This window comes from Genypterus blacodes, unplaced genomic scaffold (assembly GCF_046128005.1).
Source record: "Genypterus blacodes isolate CSIRO-AG114 ecotype Tasmania unplaced genomic scaffold, CSIRO-AGI_Gbla_v1 ptg000072l_1, whole genome shotgun sequence".
Taxonomy (NCBI): Eukaryota; Metazoa; Chordata; class Actinopteri; order Ophidiiformes; family Ophidiidae; genus Genypterus; species Genypterus blacodes.
Genome location: NW_027466882.1, coordinates 1,046,851 through 1,061,825, shown reverse-complemented (window position 1 = coordinate 1,061,825; position 14,975 = coordinate 1,046,851). Strand labels below are relative to the sequence as shown.

The following is a 14,975-nucleotide window of genomic DNA, read 5'->3' as shown; positions in this document are numbered from 1 at the left end:
TTAAAAGGCACAGCATGACAACAGCTACTTTAAATGAACTACAGTTTGATATATTTTGCTACCTGGCAGTCATTTCTGACCTTAATAGACAATATAAGTGGTACCTTTCTGACTAACTCATCTAATCTTACTCTACCACTTTTATTTCTGATTTTGTTATTCACCAATCTATGATTCTGATGTTATTTCTGACTACCTGGCCTTTGTTCTGAGAGACTAATTGGGGAAGGGTTGTTTCTTTGTATGTGTCGTTTTGCTGTGACTTTACATTACATTACGATCATTTGGCAGACGCTTTTATCCAAAGCGACTTACATTACATTATATTACCACCCTTCGCAGAGGGGGGAGCAATTGAGGGTTCAGTGCCTTGCTCAGGGGCACCTCGGCAGGGACTCGACCCGGCAACCCTCCGGTTCTTAAGCGGAAGCTCTACCCACTCGACTACTGCCTTTCTTTAAATGAAAAGAAACAACAAAAGGTTTTCCAACCTTGTCAGGATGCAATCATTGGGTGTAAACAAACCTGGAAAATGAAAGAAGAGTAACTGAAGAAATGTCCTAGCTACCCTCAACCAGAATATCAGCACGAGCCTGAAGTCCCCTTATCACTGTCACATTAGGGATTGAGCCTTGTGTTTGTGAGCAGCTGCAGCTGTCAGATTGGTGGCTAGGAGATGGTGAGCTGCTGGATGGCAGAGCTCACAGCCAGAGTGGAAAAACAAGGCAGCAGGAAGCCCCAGTTTTACAGGAGCTCAGTTTTCCCCCTCGGCCTCCGCTGCCAGGATAGGAAGGTCGGGAGGGGAAGAGGAGCTGGACTGAGTTTTCACTGTTCACTGTTGTTCACTGTGTTATTGTAGTTTTCCGAACGTCTGCTTTGCATAAGGGGACAAAATCAATGTACATTTTCCTTGGCAACTGTTTACGGAGTGAGACATGTCAACAAGTGCTGGTCAGGTGTCTTAGTAAGAATAATATTTAATTGATTGCCAAATAATGAATACAAGTGTTTTTGGTGGATAAATTATAATAGCAGGTTGAGATCAAACCTCCTGATGAACAACACTGCAGTTGATGAAGAAGAGAAATGGACAAACCTCCAAGAATTTTCAACCACCAGGTTAAAATTTCCACTTCTACCAAAACAAATAGACTCTAAACTAAACATGTTCCCAACAGCGTCTGTCATAACAAGTAAACATACTCAATATTCGCCTTATATCAATAACAAGCCTCTGCTCCTTTATGCTTAAAATGATTTCATTGCCACCAAAATGACTTCATTCATCACTATCTACCGTCAACATCAACTTTGAGTCTAAATATCGATGGAGTCTGGATTCTGACACACTCACAACCACAACCCACAAGTTATTCAATATTGAACAGTCTAAATTACAGCAGGACAAAAATATGGCAGACATCCTAAAACATATCTCTGTTAACCCAATTCAGTATATTTTCACAACATTCATCTTTAAATAGCAGGTAGATTGGCGAGCATTGAGTATTTGCAGACTGGAAACCAAAACATACAGAGAGAGAGACAGAGAGAGAGAGAGAGAGAGAGAGAGAGTCAGAGACAGAGAGAGAGAGACTGAGACAGAGAGAGACAGAGAGAGACAGAGAAATAGAGACAGAGACAGAGAGAGACAGCCACAGAGAGACAGATAGAGAGAGAGAGAGACAGAGAGAGAGAGAGAGAAAGAGACAGATAGAGAAGAGAGAGGGACTGAGACTGAGACAGAGACTGAGAGAGACAGAGACAGAGCGACAGAGAGAGATAGAGACAGAGAGAGAGAGACATCGACAGAGAGACAGATAGAGAGAGAGAGTGACAGGTAGAGAGAGAGAGAGACAGATAGAGAGAGAGACAGAGACACCGAGAGACAGAGACACCAAGAGAGACACAGAGAGAGATAGACAGAGACAGAGATAGACAGAGACAGACAGACAGAGACAGAGCAGAAACACGACTCAAAACTGACGTCGGCAACCACAGTCCAGTGTGTAAATACACACACACACGCATACCCACAAACCCACACCGTCACTAGATGCAGGCCAAACACCGCTGAATACAGGCAGGACATGAAAGTGGGAGTGGAGAACTGAACAAAGGTGCCCAACAATATATAAATGTTCAGTATTTAAGTCGTGTTGGAACATTTATCTTCCAAACCAAACCAGCTTCACTCTTGGACGAGTTGATAGCCGGCCCGGGACAATGAGTGCATTGTTTAAGAGTGTGTTGAGAGTAGGGGGCGGGGGGGGTTGCACCTTATAGCCCCCCGAAGCAGGACACTCACCTTGGGCGGTTTGAAGGGATAGTCTGGTGTGAAGGCGATGTCCAGGAAAAACACTCCTCCCTCGTACACAGAGCCAGGTGGGCCCAGGATGGTCGACCTCCACTCGTAGATGTTATCTCCTTTCGGGCCGGCACTGCAGAGGAAACAGAGAAAAGGGGAGAATTTAATCTACGGCAAGTGTTTGGGGAGGCAAAGTCTCTCTAATCGTATGACTCAATCCTTCATCCAGCCGCAGGGGAAGAAACTACATCGGCCTAAAAACGTTTGTTACACGTTAGTCTGCAAAGGCTACATGTGTAAGCCAGACAAGATAATGAGTCTGATGTTATGCGGATGATATCCATGCCAATGTGCTTGCAAGCATATAACAGATGTCTACCCACAGAGATGCACAACACACACACACACACACACAAACACAGGAAGGAAGGTGTGGAGCAGCAGAGGACGCTCATCAGTGCTTCATTGTTGGGCCGCTGGCTGCTGCTGCCGCCACCGCACTCTGTTGTTGCCTTCATTTTTGCCACACACGCGCACAAAAGAGTAAGCGAGAGAGACACACACACGCGTACACACACACGCAGCTGCAGGAGGAGAGAGCACTAATCCAATTCCATTTTCTACTGGAATTAAGCCAGATGCCCCTGTCGTTTTTGTGTATGACTTTCACTTTCATCGCCTATACAAAGAGAAGAAACACACACACACGCGCACACACACACACACAGACACAGACACAGACACACACACACACACACACACACACACGCACACGCACACGCACACTCGCAGACAGAGGTAGAGACAATGACAATATACGTGAGGCTCATAAATGGAAGATGAGAGCATTAAAGGAGTTGTTGGGTGAAACAGCAGTCTGTTGTAACGCACTGGGGGCACACTACACCTCTTTCTTGCCAATTTCTTGTTTGGACACAGTGATAAATTACGGTAGCGGGCCCGACATGTTCTCCTGGACGGACAAAAATAGTCCAGTGAGCTGTTACAACTTTGTGCTGCGCTAAAAGGGGGGACAAACACTGCCAATAAATTGTTGTGCTCGGCCGGAGGAAGTGGCCCAACATGACTCAGTGGGCCGTAAGGAATCTGTTCTCTAGTGTGAGTGGTTATAAGACACTATCAGGCTTTTACTATCATTGGCTTTTATATTTAATGATGATGTAAAAGACTCTGAGAAGATGACAATGAGGTGGAAGACGACACTGTGCCTAATTTTCCCCGATACCGACGACTCACTAAGTGACGTTCATTACGTGTGTGTGTTGACGCGGGTCGAACCGAATCAAATAGCGGCAAAAAAATCGAGCGGCTCGATCCGCAAACCGCGATGGTCGGCCTTGAAAAAGCCCATTATCAGTCAAATCCTATTTTGAGGTAGACATTTCAGACGGTCTGTTAGGCCTCTTACGGTTGGCCGACCAGTGATTTTTCCCTCCGCTGAGTTCCCACAGAAACTCTGGGAACATCTGGGAATGTTTATAGCTCTGCCAGCAGCGGCTCCCGCAGGGTAACAGAAAGGGGGTTCTGTATTTTCACCACCTGCGTGAATTCGAAAGAGTGACGGTAGGAGCCGACCTTCATGACACTCTATCTGTTCAATGTAATACGAGACAAATATTTACCTTAAGGAAACCCTTTGTGCACCTAAGGCAACACCACTGAGCCGAAACAGAGTACCTTCATCCCTGCTCTTCCACGGCAGGAGAGATTTTGAGTTTTCTCAGCTAGTAAATGTCCTCGAAACACAGCAGAGCTCATGTAGAAGGGATAAAAAGAATGGATGGAGGACCCAGCTATTTCCCAAAGTGTCCATTTTCACACTGTAAGTCATTAATGAGTGTGGAGCAAAGGGTTTTGGCTACAACCTCTCTTTTGCCTGTGTTCACGTTGTATTAAAAAGCATTCTCATTGTCTGGATCTCATTCGATTAGCCTTTAGGTTTGTTTGTAGGCCCGTGCCCCCTCTTTGCTCCATGGTTGAAATGAATCCACCTTTTTAAAATACCTGTTCTAACGCGGGTGGTTGCTTGTTATTGTTGCGGGCGCGGGAACCCATTCACGGCATATCGCAACTCCCGATCAAAATTACAATTAATGTGTGGGAAGATGAGGTGCAGTGAAATTTTCCAGTGGAGGTTTGATGTCAGGAATGTGTCCCGGCCGCACTTTACCGTATTGTATTTACACCTGGCCTCGCTGCGACTAGAGAGACAATCCAGTTGGCGAGCCGGAGCCGCATACAGTATGTAGGCTATGTGGTTTGTCAGGTCGGACTGCAGTACCGTATCTGGATACAGATTTCATCTAGCAGTCTTTAGTACAAAAGGTTCATAAACAGGCTTACAGGAAATTTCAGTTAAATAATACGGAGCGGCTGTAAAAGGGAGAGTGTGTCTATTATTCAGACGCTGATTGTGATGTAGTTTGTTCTCCTCTTGTCTCTTCAGGCCCGATGGAAAAACCTCCCTCCGACGAGCAATCCCTCATTCCCCTACTTACTAATAACTGCAATTAATGGAATACGGCTCTTACACTTAAGGGGGTCGATACGACAACAAACCGCCAAGGTGAAATTACATTAAGGTTACAACTGATTACGACTTTGGGTATTGATTGCGAAAACAGAAAAAGCACCGCAACGTGAACATTTGACAAGCTGTTAATTGGTTATATATTTTTTCCGAGTGATCAATTCAATTAAGAGGCATGAAATCATTCCGGGCAGGACAAAACAATACAACAGGCTGTCAGGAAGGCTGGAGCCAAAGGAATTTAAGTTTCCCTGTTGCTGTGTAGGTAGCAAAATATGGCAACAATTAGACTGTTTTACTTCAGCTATTAAAAATCTGTGTTAAAACAGAGGCTTTACTACTTTTAAGACACAAACTAACAGGCACAGAGAGTTAACGGACTGTGGTGGATTCAATATTAAGACTGCTAGGATGTTAGTTTTAACGGATTTGTATCGCTTAAGACGGAGAGAATTCTACATTAACCGCTGATTGGTACAGATTTTGTAACTGCGAGCTCTTACGGGACCTTGGGTTTATGTTTATACAGTCTGCGTTAACTATTCCTGAACTCTTCCTACTTCTCATTCGCTCTCTACTGAATGTTCTTCCATGTATCACCTTTTAAACACTGCTATAGTAATCGGAGCGCACCATCTCCTTCACCTTTTTTGTCCCTCCTACCTTGTTTACGCAGCCCTTCCTGAAAACTATTTTTACACAGGCAGGGCACACACACACACACACACACACACTCGGCGCAACTCACAAACAGGAACTTTCACTGGGGGCTGCAGACGCTGGAGGCTTTCTTTGCTTTGGGCCGCAGGGTAGAGCTCAGATATGTACTTGTATCTATTTGCATAAAGTATTTGGTCTGCTCTTGCGAAGAAATGTGGAATGGGACTAACATTTTTAATTAGTATGTGTTCATAATCAATCACAGAACATGTTAGATTACCTTTTTTTTGAACCGTTATGTCTCAAAGGAAAGCTGCATGCTCTTCCAGCAGCTTCCTGCCACATGGTGCAGTACAACCACAGCTTTGTTCTACTGGACACCAAGCAGCTCTGCAGCAGCAGCAGTTGGGGTTTCAGTGTCTTAATAACACCTACACTACACTAGTAGTGTGTAGAAAGTGGAGAGCATTAGTCATTCACTTTCCACACCCACATTTTCCAGCCAGTCTCTGCATTTGAAAGATTAACCTGTGACAAGCAGTAGTGCTCTAACCTCCAGGCTGCTGCTGCTGACGAGGCCTGTGCATACCACTAATAAAGGTATGTTTTCAATCATATGCATTTTTTTTAGTGTGTGCAAGGAGAAGAAACATATACGCACAGAGGAAAAGGAGTCAGCTCCTGGTGGCAAACACAACAAATGTGTTGGATCACCTGAAGACTCAGAATCACCTTGTGAGTGAATACACAAGTCCTGTGACGAGCAGAGCCAAGCAGCTTGATTTGTGGCCCAAAACAAGCATGCGAGTGATTCTGACACACAGGAGAAACTGCATGAGGTAAACTTTGCTCAGTGGAGTCGGTAAGATACTCAGAGGTTGTTTGGCACTGGAGGGGAACTCGTATCTTGTCACAGATCAGCCCTTAAGGCATTTGCGTAGAAGGTAATTCAAAGCACTTTACATAAAGCCGTCAACATGTAATGCACTTACTTGCTAATTCCTTTCATGACTGACTAAAAAGGAAAGTTTTGTGTGTGTCTTTAGCAAATACCCAGGCAGATTCAGAGAGCTGAAGCAGAACACATGACAGATAATATAGAGTGCAGTGTCTACATTATACATTACACCAACTGCTGTTTTCACACTCAACTGCATCTTGCGCCCAAGGGTGTTAATGACCTGTCTGACCGTCGAAACGATGAACGGCCAAGCTTCACGATGCTTAGACGTGAGCGGTGATGAAATCGTGCGCCGCTCTTCTATCTACCTTTCACACTGAATGCTGTAAGACGGTGCAAAAGCAGAGTTGTCAGTGTTTACTCAACGTAAAGTGTAAATCAACGTCACGTTCAATATAATTACGGTAAAGATGTTTCTCTTTAATTAGAGGTTAGTTCAAGTTATAATGTGTATGTGAACGCGCTATGGATTTCATGGCAGGATGTCTTTGTTTGCTAGAACACTCAACTGGCTGTGGGTGGATGTGTTCCATACTCTGACTCTTTTATGACTGGTATGTTTTGTCTGCGCCAGCACAAATATGGACTCAGATTAAGTCGATCAGGTGTGGACAGGGCAGAGTGAGATGGAGAATATGTACTGCACTGGTACCTGAGGATTGAGAACAAGTGTATTTGAGTTTCAATGATATAGACGTATCGAACAAAGGGAGAGAATGGAGGAAGGAAAGAGCGAGGAAGGTACCTTTGCTCTCTAAGGCTACAACAACAGTTTTTTCAACAACACACGTGTAAAATCCAGAAGTCCCGCCCTTTGGTCCAATGACGGCAGCCAAAAGTAGCGGGGGAAGGCCGGTTGAATTTATTGTTATTGTTGGAGTTGAAATGATCTTGTTTATCTGACTCCATAAGGTAAAATATTTGTTTGCTAGTGATAATATAGTCTCTAATCGGTTGGGTCTGTAAATAGATGCGCCGATTGTCTGCTTGGAATAAGAAGTTTTAGTTTCGGATCATTCTACACACACACATTTGGTGGTGGAGAGGAGCACAAGCAAGGCAGTTTGCATTTCAAACATGGAGGACTTCTAGGACAAACACATGAGCGACTTCATTCATCTTCATTATCCCGCACTCGCCTCTGCCTGTAAAATTGACGACATATCTGTAAACCGGGGACTGAAGCATATACATATGTAACAGTGATAGAAGAGTGATAACAGGGAATCCATCGCTCAACCACTTCGCTGACGAGAGAGGATAAACTTCCCTAAGGACACACTTTGCTTCTCTTTATCTAATCTCTTTACCTGTGTATTCCACACAAGGCCGCCGCAGCAAAACAGCGGCGTGAAGGACATCAACCCGAGCGGTGGGCCTATTGTTACATCAGCAGTTTAGCTTAACGTTACGACAGTCTATCTATCCCATTGTGGAATTGTGTCACGAGTTCTTAAAAGGCAAAATTGCTGGCATTAAACTAGTAAAATACTGCTTATCAGCAGTTACACGGTCGATTGAGTTTATTTCATGTTAAAGCATGGCCGTGTTGTTAACAGTGACCCTGTGACCTTTGTGCTGTCATTTATCATTTCCCCCCCCTGTGGGCATATAAGTGATTACATTAGCGGATTAATTTACCTAATGAGACCGTCACACACAGGGGGCTCCGGGACATTTGTGCAAGATTCATACAAAAGACAAAGATTAAGCCTAATATAAGAATCTGTTTTCATGCGTCCTTGTCTTGAAAAATAAACATTTTGGCACCAATTTCACACATCTAGGCCTGAACTAGGCATCGAAACTGGAAACGTGAAGCAGAAAGGAACTGATGTGTATATAAATACCAATACAACAATAAGAGATACGGATAAACCGATACAAAACCACCGGCCAAAAAGGAATTCTGCATCAGTTTTTTGGTGAAAACTAGAAAAATCAATATAGCTGTCAAAAGCAGGTCTTGAGCACATTTCTCACTGTGACTGTGTATGTGTGTGTGTGTGTGTGTGTGTGTAAGTGAGCCAACCTTCTCTTGCCAAATCCCCAATCACCTATCACTTTGAGTTATCCACTGCCTGAAGAACACTTGCTTCTAGCCGGCTAATCAATGCTGTGTTTTTGTGGACGCTAAGATCCTCAAAAGGCCGACTTGAAATGCTGCCCCCTCAAAAAAAGGTGTAATTTTTAAAATGATTTAAGTTCTTGGTTCTTCAAATCTATCTAAAAAAAAAAATCAAACATTGCTTTGTGGTCTTTTAGCCTTTGTTTTAACAGAGCTCTCAGATTTTCAGTATTCTTAGTCTCTAATGTTTCTGTAAAGGCTGTTTACAACTTAGGAGCATGTTTGTAAGAAAGAATCAACGATAATTCTCTTTTGACTGTGTCTTGGAGGATCTGAGTAATTGTGAGGGCTCGTAAGATACAAGCAGAGTGTGTTATTGTGTTAGAAGCACCTTAGCTCTGTTTCTACCCTCAAGGGCACTGCGTAAATGTCACTGACTCACCAGGGAGTGAATTATAATATACATACAATAGTAGTAGTATATAGCAGAAAGCAACCTGAAGCAAAAACTGAAATGGGCTCCGACATGTAAGGGTTAACTGCGATATGGACCGAGGTGTGGAAATCTGATCAGCAGCAGATCCTCACTCATGATTGTAAAGCAGAATGTCAGAAAATAAAGTCAACAAGTCATTATAATTTTGTCTTAAAAAGGGAACTGGACCAATCTCAATGAAATAAGCAAGCATAGCCTATTTCTCCCATGATTGACTATCAGTAAAGTGCAATTTGGTCCGGATCCAGATCCATTTCAGTACCAGCAGTTTCTTATCACACATAAAGCAATTAAGTTCATTTTATTGCTTATCTTCTAAAGCTTCTTCAACCTTTCACTTCACAGCAGCATGGTACTGGTTAACACTGTTGCCTCGCAGAAAGAAGGTTGTGGAAGAATTGGGCAATGAAAAAGAAAACGAGATTAGACCAGGACCGCATTTGTCAAGGTATGCAACCCTCTTTCTTTGTGTTTTAAAAATGAACATTTACGAGTCAGAGCTTCAACAAATTAAAGTCAAACTAGTCGTCCTTCCTGGCTCCTTAGCCTCTCCATTCCTATTCTTCAGAAGACTGTGATTGCAACCCTTAGACAAGCAGAGCAGAGGTGATTCATAAATACAGACCGATATCCATAAATGATTCAAAAATACAACAAAGTGGGACATCTACAGGTTCAGCTCCATTTTGCTGTGGCAAAAGATGGAACCAATGACATCTGACCAGCAGAAAGGCTACAGAGGCATTACATCTATTTATATTTGAACGTGGACGGCTAATAAAGTTGAAGTATTTGATAGTGAGAGGAATTTGGAGAGAACCACCAACTATTTGTAGCAGGCATAAAGACGGATAACTCAGAGGGGCACTTATTATTATTTCATCATGAATACACATTGGTTAATATTTCTGAAGCACTATTAGATCTGCTTATGCAGTGCAAGTTCAAGGTCTCTGGGAGATAATCCGCTGTAGTAAGCCTATAAAAAGAGGTGAAATGCTTAAATCCCCCTTAGAGAAAGCTCTTTTCTCTCCTTTGTAGCGTTGCCTAAAAGGACCAAGTGTCGGCATGTGTGGGCCGTTGTGTTAATTCATTTGGTTCAGCTTAATATTTACAATGCAGGAGTTCACACGGGGGCAGAGGTGGTAAGAGCGGACGGCAGCAGATCTGACTGGAAGAAGAAGAAGTGATCCTGATGGAGCTTCAACACCCTGTAACCTTTGATTCAGCACTAAACCAATTGCACATGTGGAAGACCCATTGTCTTCAGCATGTTGCCTAGCAACATTACATCCCTACAGCGTGTGTATGTGCACCTTTTGTACTGCAAGAGGGATTTCCATGGAAACAACAGTTTGTGTGTTAACAGTAGTACCGGCAGACACAACAGCGCTGATAGACTGAAAACAGTTTGGCAAGTGAATAAAGACCATAAAGGCCAATAAATGCACACTGTCTCGTACATTCATCTTTGTTTATGACTCATAATCTCCAAGCAGGACCTGCAGGGAGAATTCAACAGATACTGAGCTGTTAAATTGAGAAGATCTTATGAGAGAAATCATGACACATTAACATTACTTCCTAAATGTTAGTGGCAGCTCATGGGCAGGCATAAACTCAAGCACACTCCTTTCATTGTTGCTCTAACGACGCCTCCAACAACAAAAGAGAATTGCATCACCGTGCCGCAGTTGTGAATGAAGCGGGCAATTTGGGCTCCGTGCATGAATTACTTTGAAGCAGGGCGCTATAATGAAGCTCATCACCACTCAACATGAAGTTACTATCCCTCTTGTCTTGTCCTGCTTTGTCTGTGCAATCGAGCCACGAGCCATGAAGTTTGTTCAGGTCAAAAGCTTTCCAATGATGTAATGGTTTAATATCTAGTCAAGTCAACTTTGTTTCGATAGCCCAATATCTCGTACTATGTCTCAAAGGTTAGGCCACACATCAGGAAGATTCCCGATCCGGTAAGCAGAATGCAGAGGGATTCGCAAAACCCAATGCAAGTGGACAGACCCGGTGTCCCTCTTGCCGAGAAGGCAGCTCAGGAGCCACGGAGAAAGAAAACAACTAACCGGTGGGCCCCGCACTCAAGAGTGTATATATATATCTACTGATTCTACAATAAATGTAAATGTTCATTCATAATTCATAAAACGTAGCATCAGATTTAAATGCGTCACCAAGTCTTACATCTCTTTCTGCAGCGCTCTCACGCCCCGAGCAAACTAACACAGATACAATTTGAATAAGCTTTTTTTTTTGTATCTGATTAGGCCTTCAGTCTTGTCTCACTGTGCATTGATTTCTCAATACATGCTGAATCTATTTTTTACGATGTTGTATCAATACGCCTCCTAGGCGCCGCCCGCCTGCTCCGCTACATTTCGTTGTGCAACATCGCAGGGGGGAATTTGCGATGCACCCTCAGCACTTAAGGCGGATGTGTGGCCTCTTTTTTTGGTTTTAAAAATAAATAAGGCAGCCAGGAATAAGACATGACAAATACATTTTGCAAACTGCGCAAAAACCAGAATAAGATAGTTTGGAAATACAACAAACCCCGCATGGATACAAATTCTTGGTAGTAAACTACCAGTGGGATGAGAGTATGCAAAGAAAATCCCTAATATGGTCGTTCCTTTCATTTTCATTTTCTAAAAGACATCAAGGCCCTACAGCGTTTGTGGAAAAGGATGGCTTTTGGCACATGCTAGATACGCTGGAGCCCTGATATGTTATACATAAGCGTTGCTACATCACACACACAGCTGCGCCTTAACGGAATCGTGCGCGATGATAACCTCTTACTATGTCACTGAGGAATGGAATTGCGCGTATTGGAGACGAGAGCCGTGCGTGAAAGCCGTAGCGGAGGCAGGCAACATCGCAGATCTGCTGGGGAAGGAGTGGAGCAGAGCAGATAATGTGTCCATTGCTGCTCTGTAGGTAGCGTTCCACAGCATTTACATTTTAATTACACTCTGAGCCTGGATAACTATAGAGGGGCAATCTTCGCTTTTGGAGTTATTGTGTTAAATTGCCGTTAATCTCAACAATAACACACTTGTTATGTTTACTTTCCATTCCATTTTCCATTCCAAGGTCAATAAAAAAATATGGAAAGTCCGGTTTTTTAATTTTGGTCGTTAATGTTTTAGTTATTAACATTTTGTATCGCGGTTAAAGTGATTCAAATGCAAAATCATAATGAATCGCGATGTATTGAATTGATGTTATCAGTCATAATATGAGGTACTTGCCAATACCCAGCCCTAGTGGCTACGCTAACCTGTATTTATCTAATTCTATTTCATTTAGTGATGTCCAATATAGAGAGCAGTAGAAGGTGATATTTCTTTTAGTAGTTCAGTGTGAAAAAGAGCTTTCCCTTGCTCCATTTCTCCCCTCTCCTCTTATTGTTGTTTCTTCTCCTCTGCTCTATTCTCTAATTGCTCTGTGGCGTTCCGTGGCCTGTAGCTTCTCACACAGCTCGTCAACGAGGGTTAATGAAATACCATTTCGGCGCCGTAACGTAATGGGACGCCGTTAATGGCTACAGCTACGTTGAAGGTTATCATAAACACATTTGCCTCCCTTTAGTGCCTGAATGTTTGAGGAGATGATTCATATCTGACCTTATCATTTGCTTAAATGATCATTGTGGATACAGTGGGGTAATGGGCTGCCTGGGAGACATATGCCAGGTATTTATAGAGGGTGCACCCGGTGGCAAGTTGGCAAGTGCCGTAGGATATGATTGTGAATGATTGTGAAGCACAATTTCACCCATAATTAAAAAAGCTTGAGTCAATTCAAAGAAATCTCTTATACCTCTTGGAATCCCATCATACAGACGGCATCCAAAGGCAAATGTTTATGGATGTAAACTGCATTATATAGCAAACTTCCATACCCGGATACTGAGATCAGATATTAATACTATATGATTGTAAGTGCTCATACTGATCAGCTGCCTATCCACTGTTGTTTGATCTCTCTCTCTTAATTCCCCAGGAATAAATGGAACATGTACAGTGGGGACATATCAATAAAATAAAATCCATCCATGAGTAAAACCCCGTAGCTCCATTAACTCTCATTAGGTCCTTTTGAACGGGGCCTGCACAGGGATTGGGTAATACTGTGGATTTTGGATCTGCAGGACAAAATCTGAAATGTGGGGTGCACAGTGCGGACGATGATGAATCTACTATTTAGTATTTGTGTGGGAATGGTAATGACATGTATGTATGTATGTCTCTGCAGAGATGGGGAGTCAAATTGGTGCTCCGGTATAACGATTCACGATGCAGTTTACAATCCAAAGAGCTTGAACCAGGTAAAACTGGGACGGGATCAAGATTGTACCATTTCTGACATAAAGTGTTTGAACCTGTAAAAAAACAACTCATGACGCCTCGTGTCATACGCAGGAGTCTGCCTGTGCCATGTTCTCTGTGAAGAAGCTGAGCTACACTTATGTTTACTATCGTCCTAGATATTACACACAGCGCAGCACAGCCATAGGCACACACACCCGCACACACGGGAACATAATATTGTCCCTGTGCAGCTCTGTAGCCTGAGACTGACTTGTATTAAAACTCCATTCTCCTCCTGACAGTTGTAAGGATCACATACAAATGTTGAGGTTCACCTTCGAATCAATTTTGTAAACCAGTTATCTGTGTGCTATGGGACCAAATGAATCCAAAGCCTAAAAGGTTTACTGGACTAGATCATTCCTCAGACAGGCCAGTCGTATCTCTGATCTGCACCGATCAGACTGAACAAACCCTTTGAGCCACTGCAGCGGTGAAGAATCCTAAATAATCCTCAGAGATTCACACTCTTGGTCAAACACTAAGTACAATGTTTTCATTTTATGCTATTTACTTTATGTTGGCTTTAATTCATACCTTTAAAATGCAGTTTAAATCCCTGTCATCTACACTCCAAGCAAATTCCAAGCATTGCTTTACAAGAGGCAACCAGACAAACACCAAAGCAGCATAAATTGGGAACTCCCTTCTTTGATAAACAACACAAATGTGTATTACTGACATTCTCTGGTACAGAGTGAGGTTGAATATAAAAAAAAAAATGCTTTGAGCAGGAAACTTCATTTTGTCACAGCAGGGGAAGCTCTGCTCCGGTGCCTCTGACTTTCAAAGTTTCACCCAGACTCAGACAACTCAGCCACATATTCCTCTTTCAGCGATTCCATTTACATGTACACTTTATTCTGATTAGGTGTAATTAATGACACTGCAATTAAAAATGTATGAATGCATGCATGCATGTAAGACGCACAGTTGGTCTGAAATAATAAGATTCCACCAGTCTACCCGCTGAGGAAATGTTTGCGGAGGTGGCAATTACTTTACATACTAGTCTATTAGTCTATGATGCAAAAATAAAATCTGTTTACAATCACATCATCTATGTCTGTTACACTCATCTACTTTGATTTAGGTCCATTTCAGTCTAATTATGGTGTTAGTCGACTTCATCACAATTATCTTATGTGAATGTAAACGTAAGGAGTGGGAGTGGAATCCCAAAAAGTGAAGGAAAGCATAGATTTTCAAAAGTATCTATATTAGTTTAGACATGTCCTTTGCATGGCCAGTATGCAAATGAAGTTGTAGCGAAACACGCCCTTAAGAGCTGTGCAAGTTCACACACCCTGCCGTGCCTAAATGCGCAGGCCTGCACATTGCTTCAGCTATAAGGCTAATCTTACAAAACTGGTGGTTGTACTGCTAGAGCATCCTTAATAAATCACCTGGAGGGCCACACTACTTGCTATGTTCTATGCTTCCTTTCACAAGTTGCGTTGGTGGTATTAAGTGTGTAACAAGCTCATTTTTCATGGCATTGATCTTTTCATCAGTGTTAGATAATGTTCTATTGGCTCAG

The 14,975-nt window shown here is 42.8% G+C and overlaps 1 protein-coding gene across 1 annotated transcript in view; it reads right to left on the bottom strand.

The window, feature by feature from the left end:
* The window catches only part of LOC143005841 (ubiquitin-conjugating enzyme E2 E2-like), a 50,327-nt gene that overhangs the window by 9,458 nt on the left and 25,894 nt on the right, over nucleotides 1–14,975 (bottom strand). Inside the window, exon 4 of the mRNA XM_076157251.1 lies at nucleotides 2,309–2,441. Within this exon, the coding sequence (XP_076013366.1) occupies nucleotides 2,309–2,441 (133 nt within the window). The remainder of the gene's footprint in view (nucleotides 1–2,308; nucleotides 2,442–14,975) is intronic.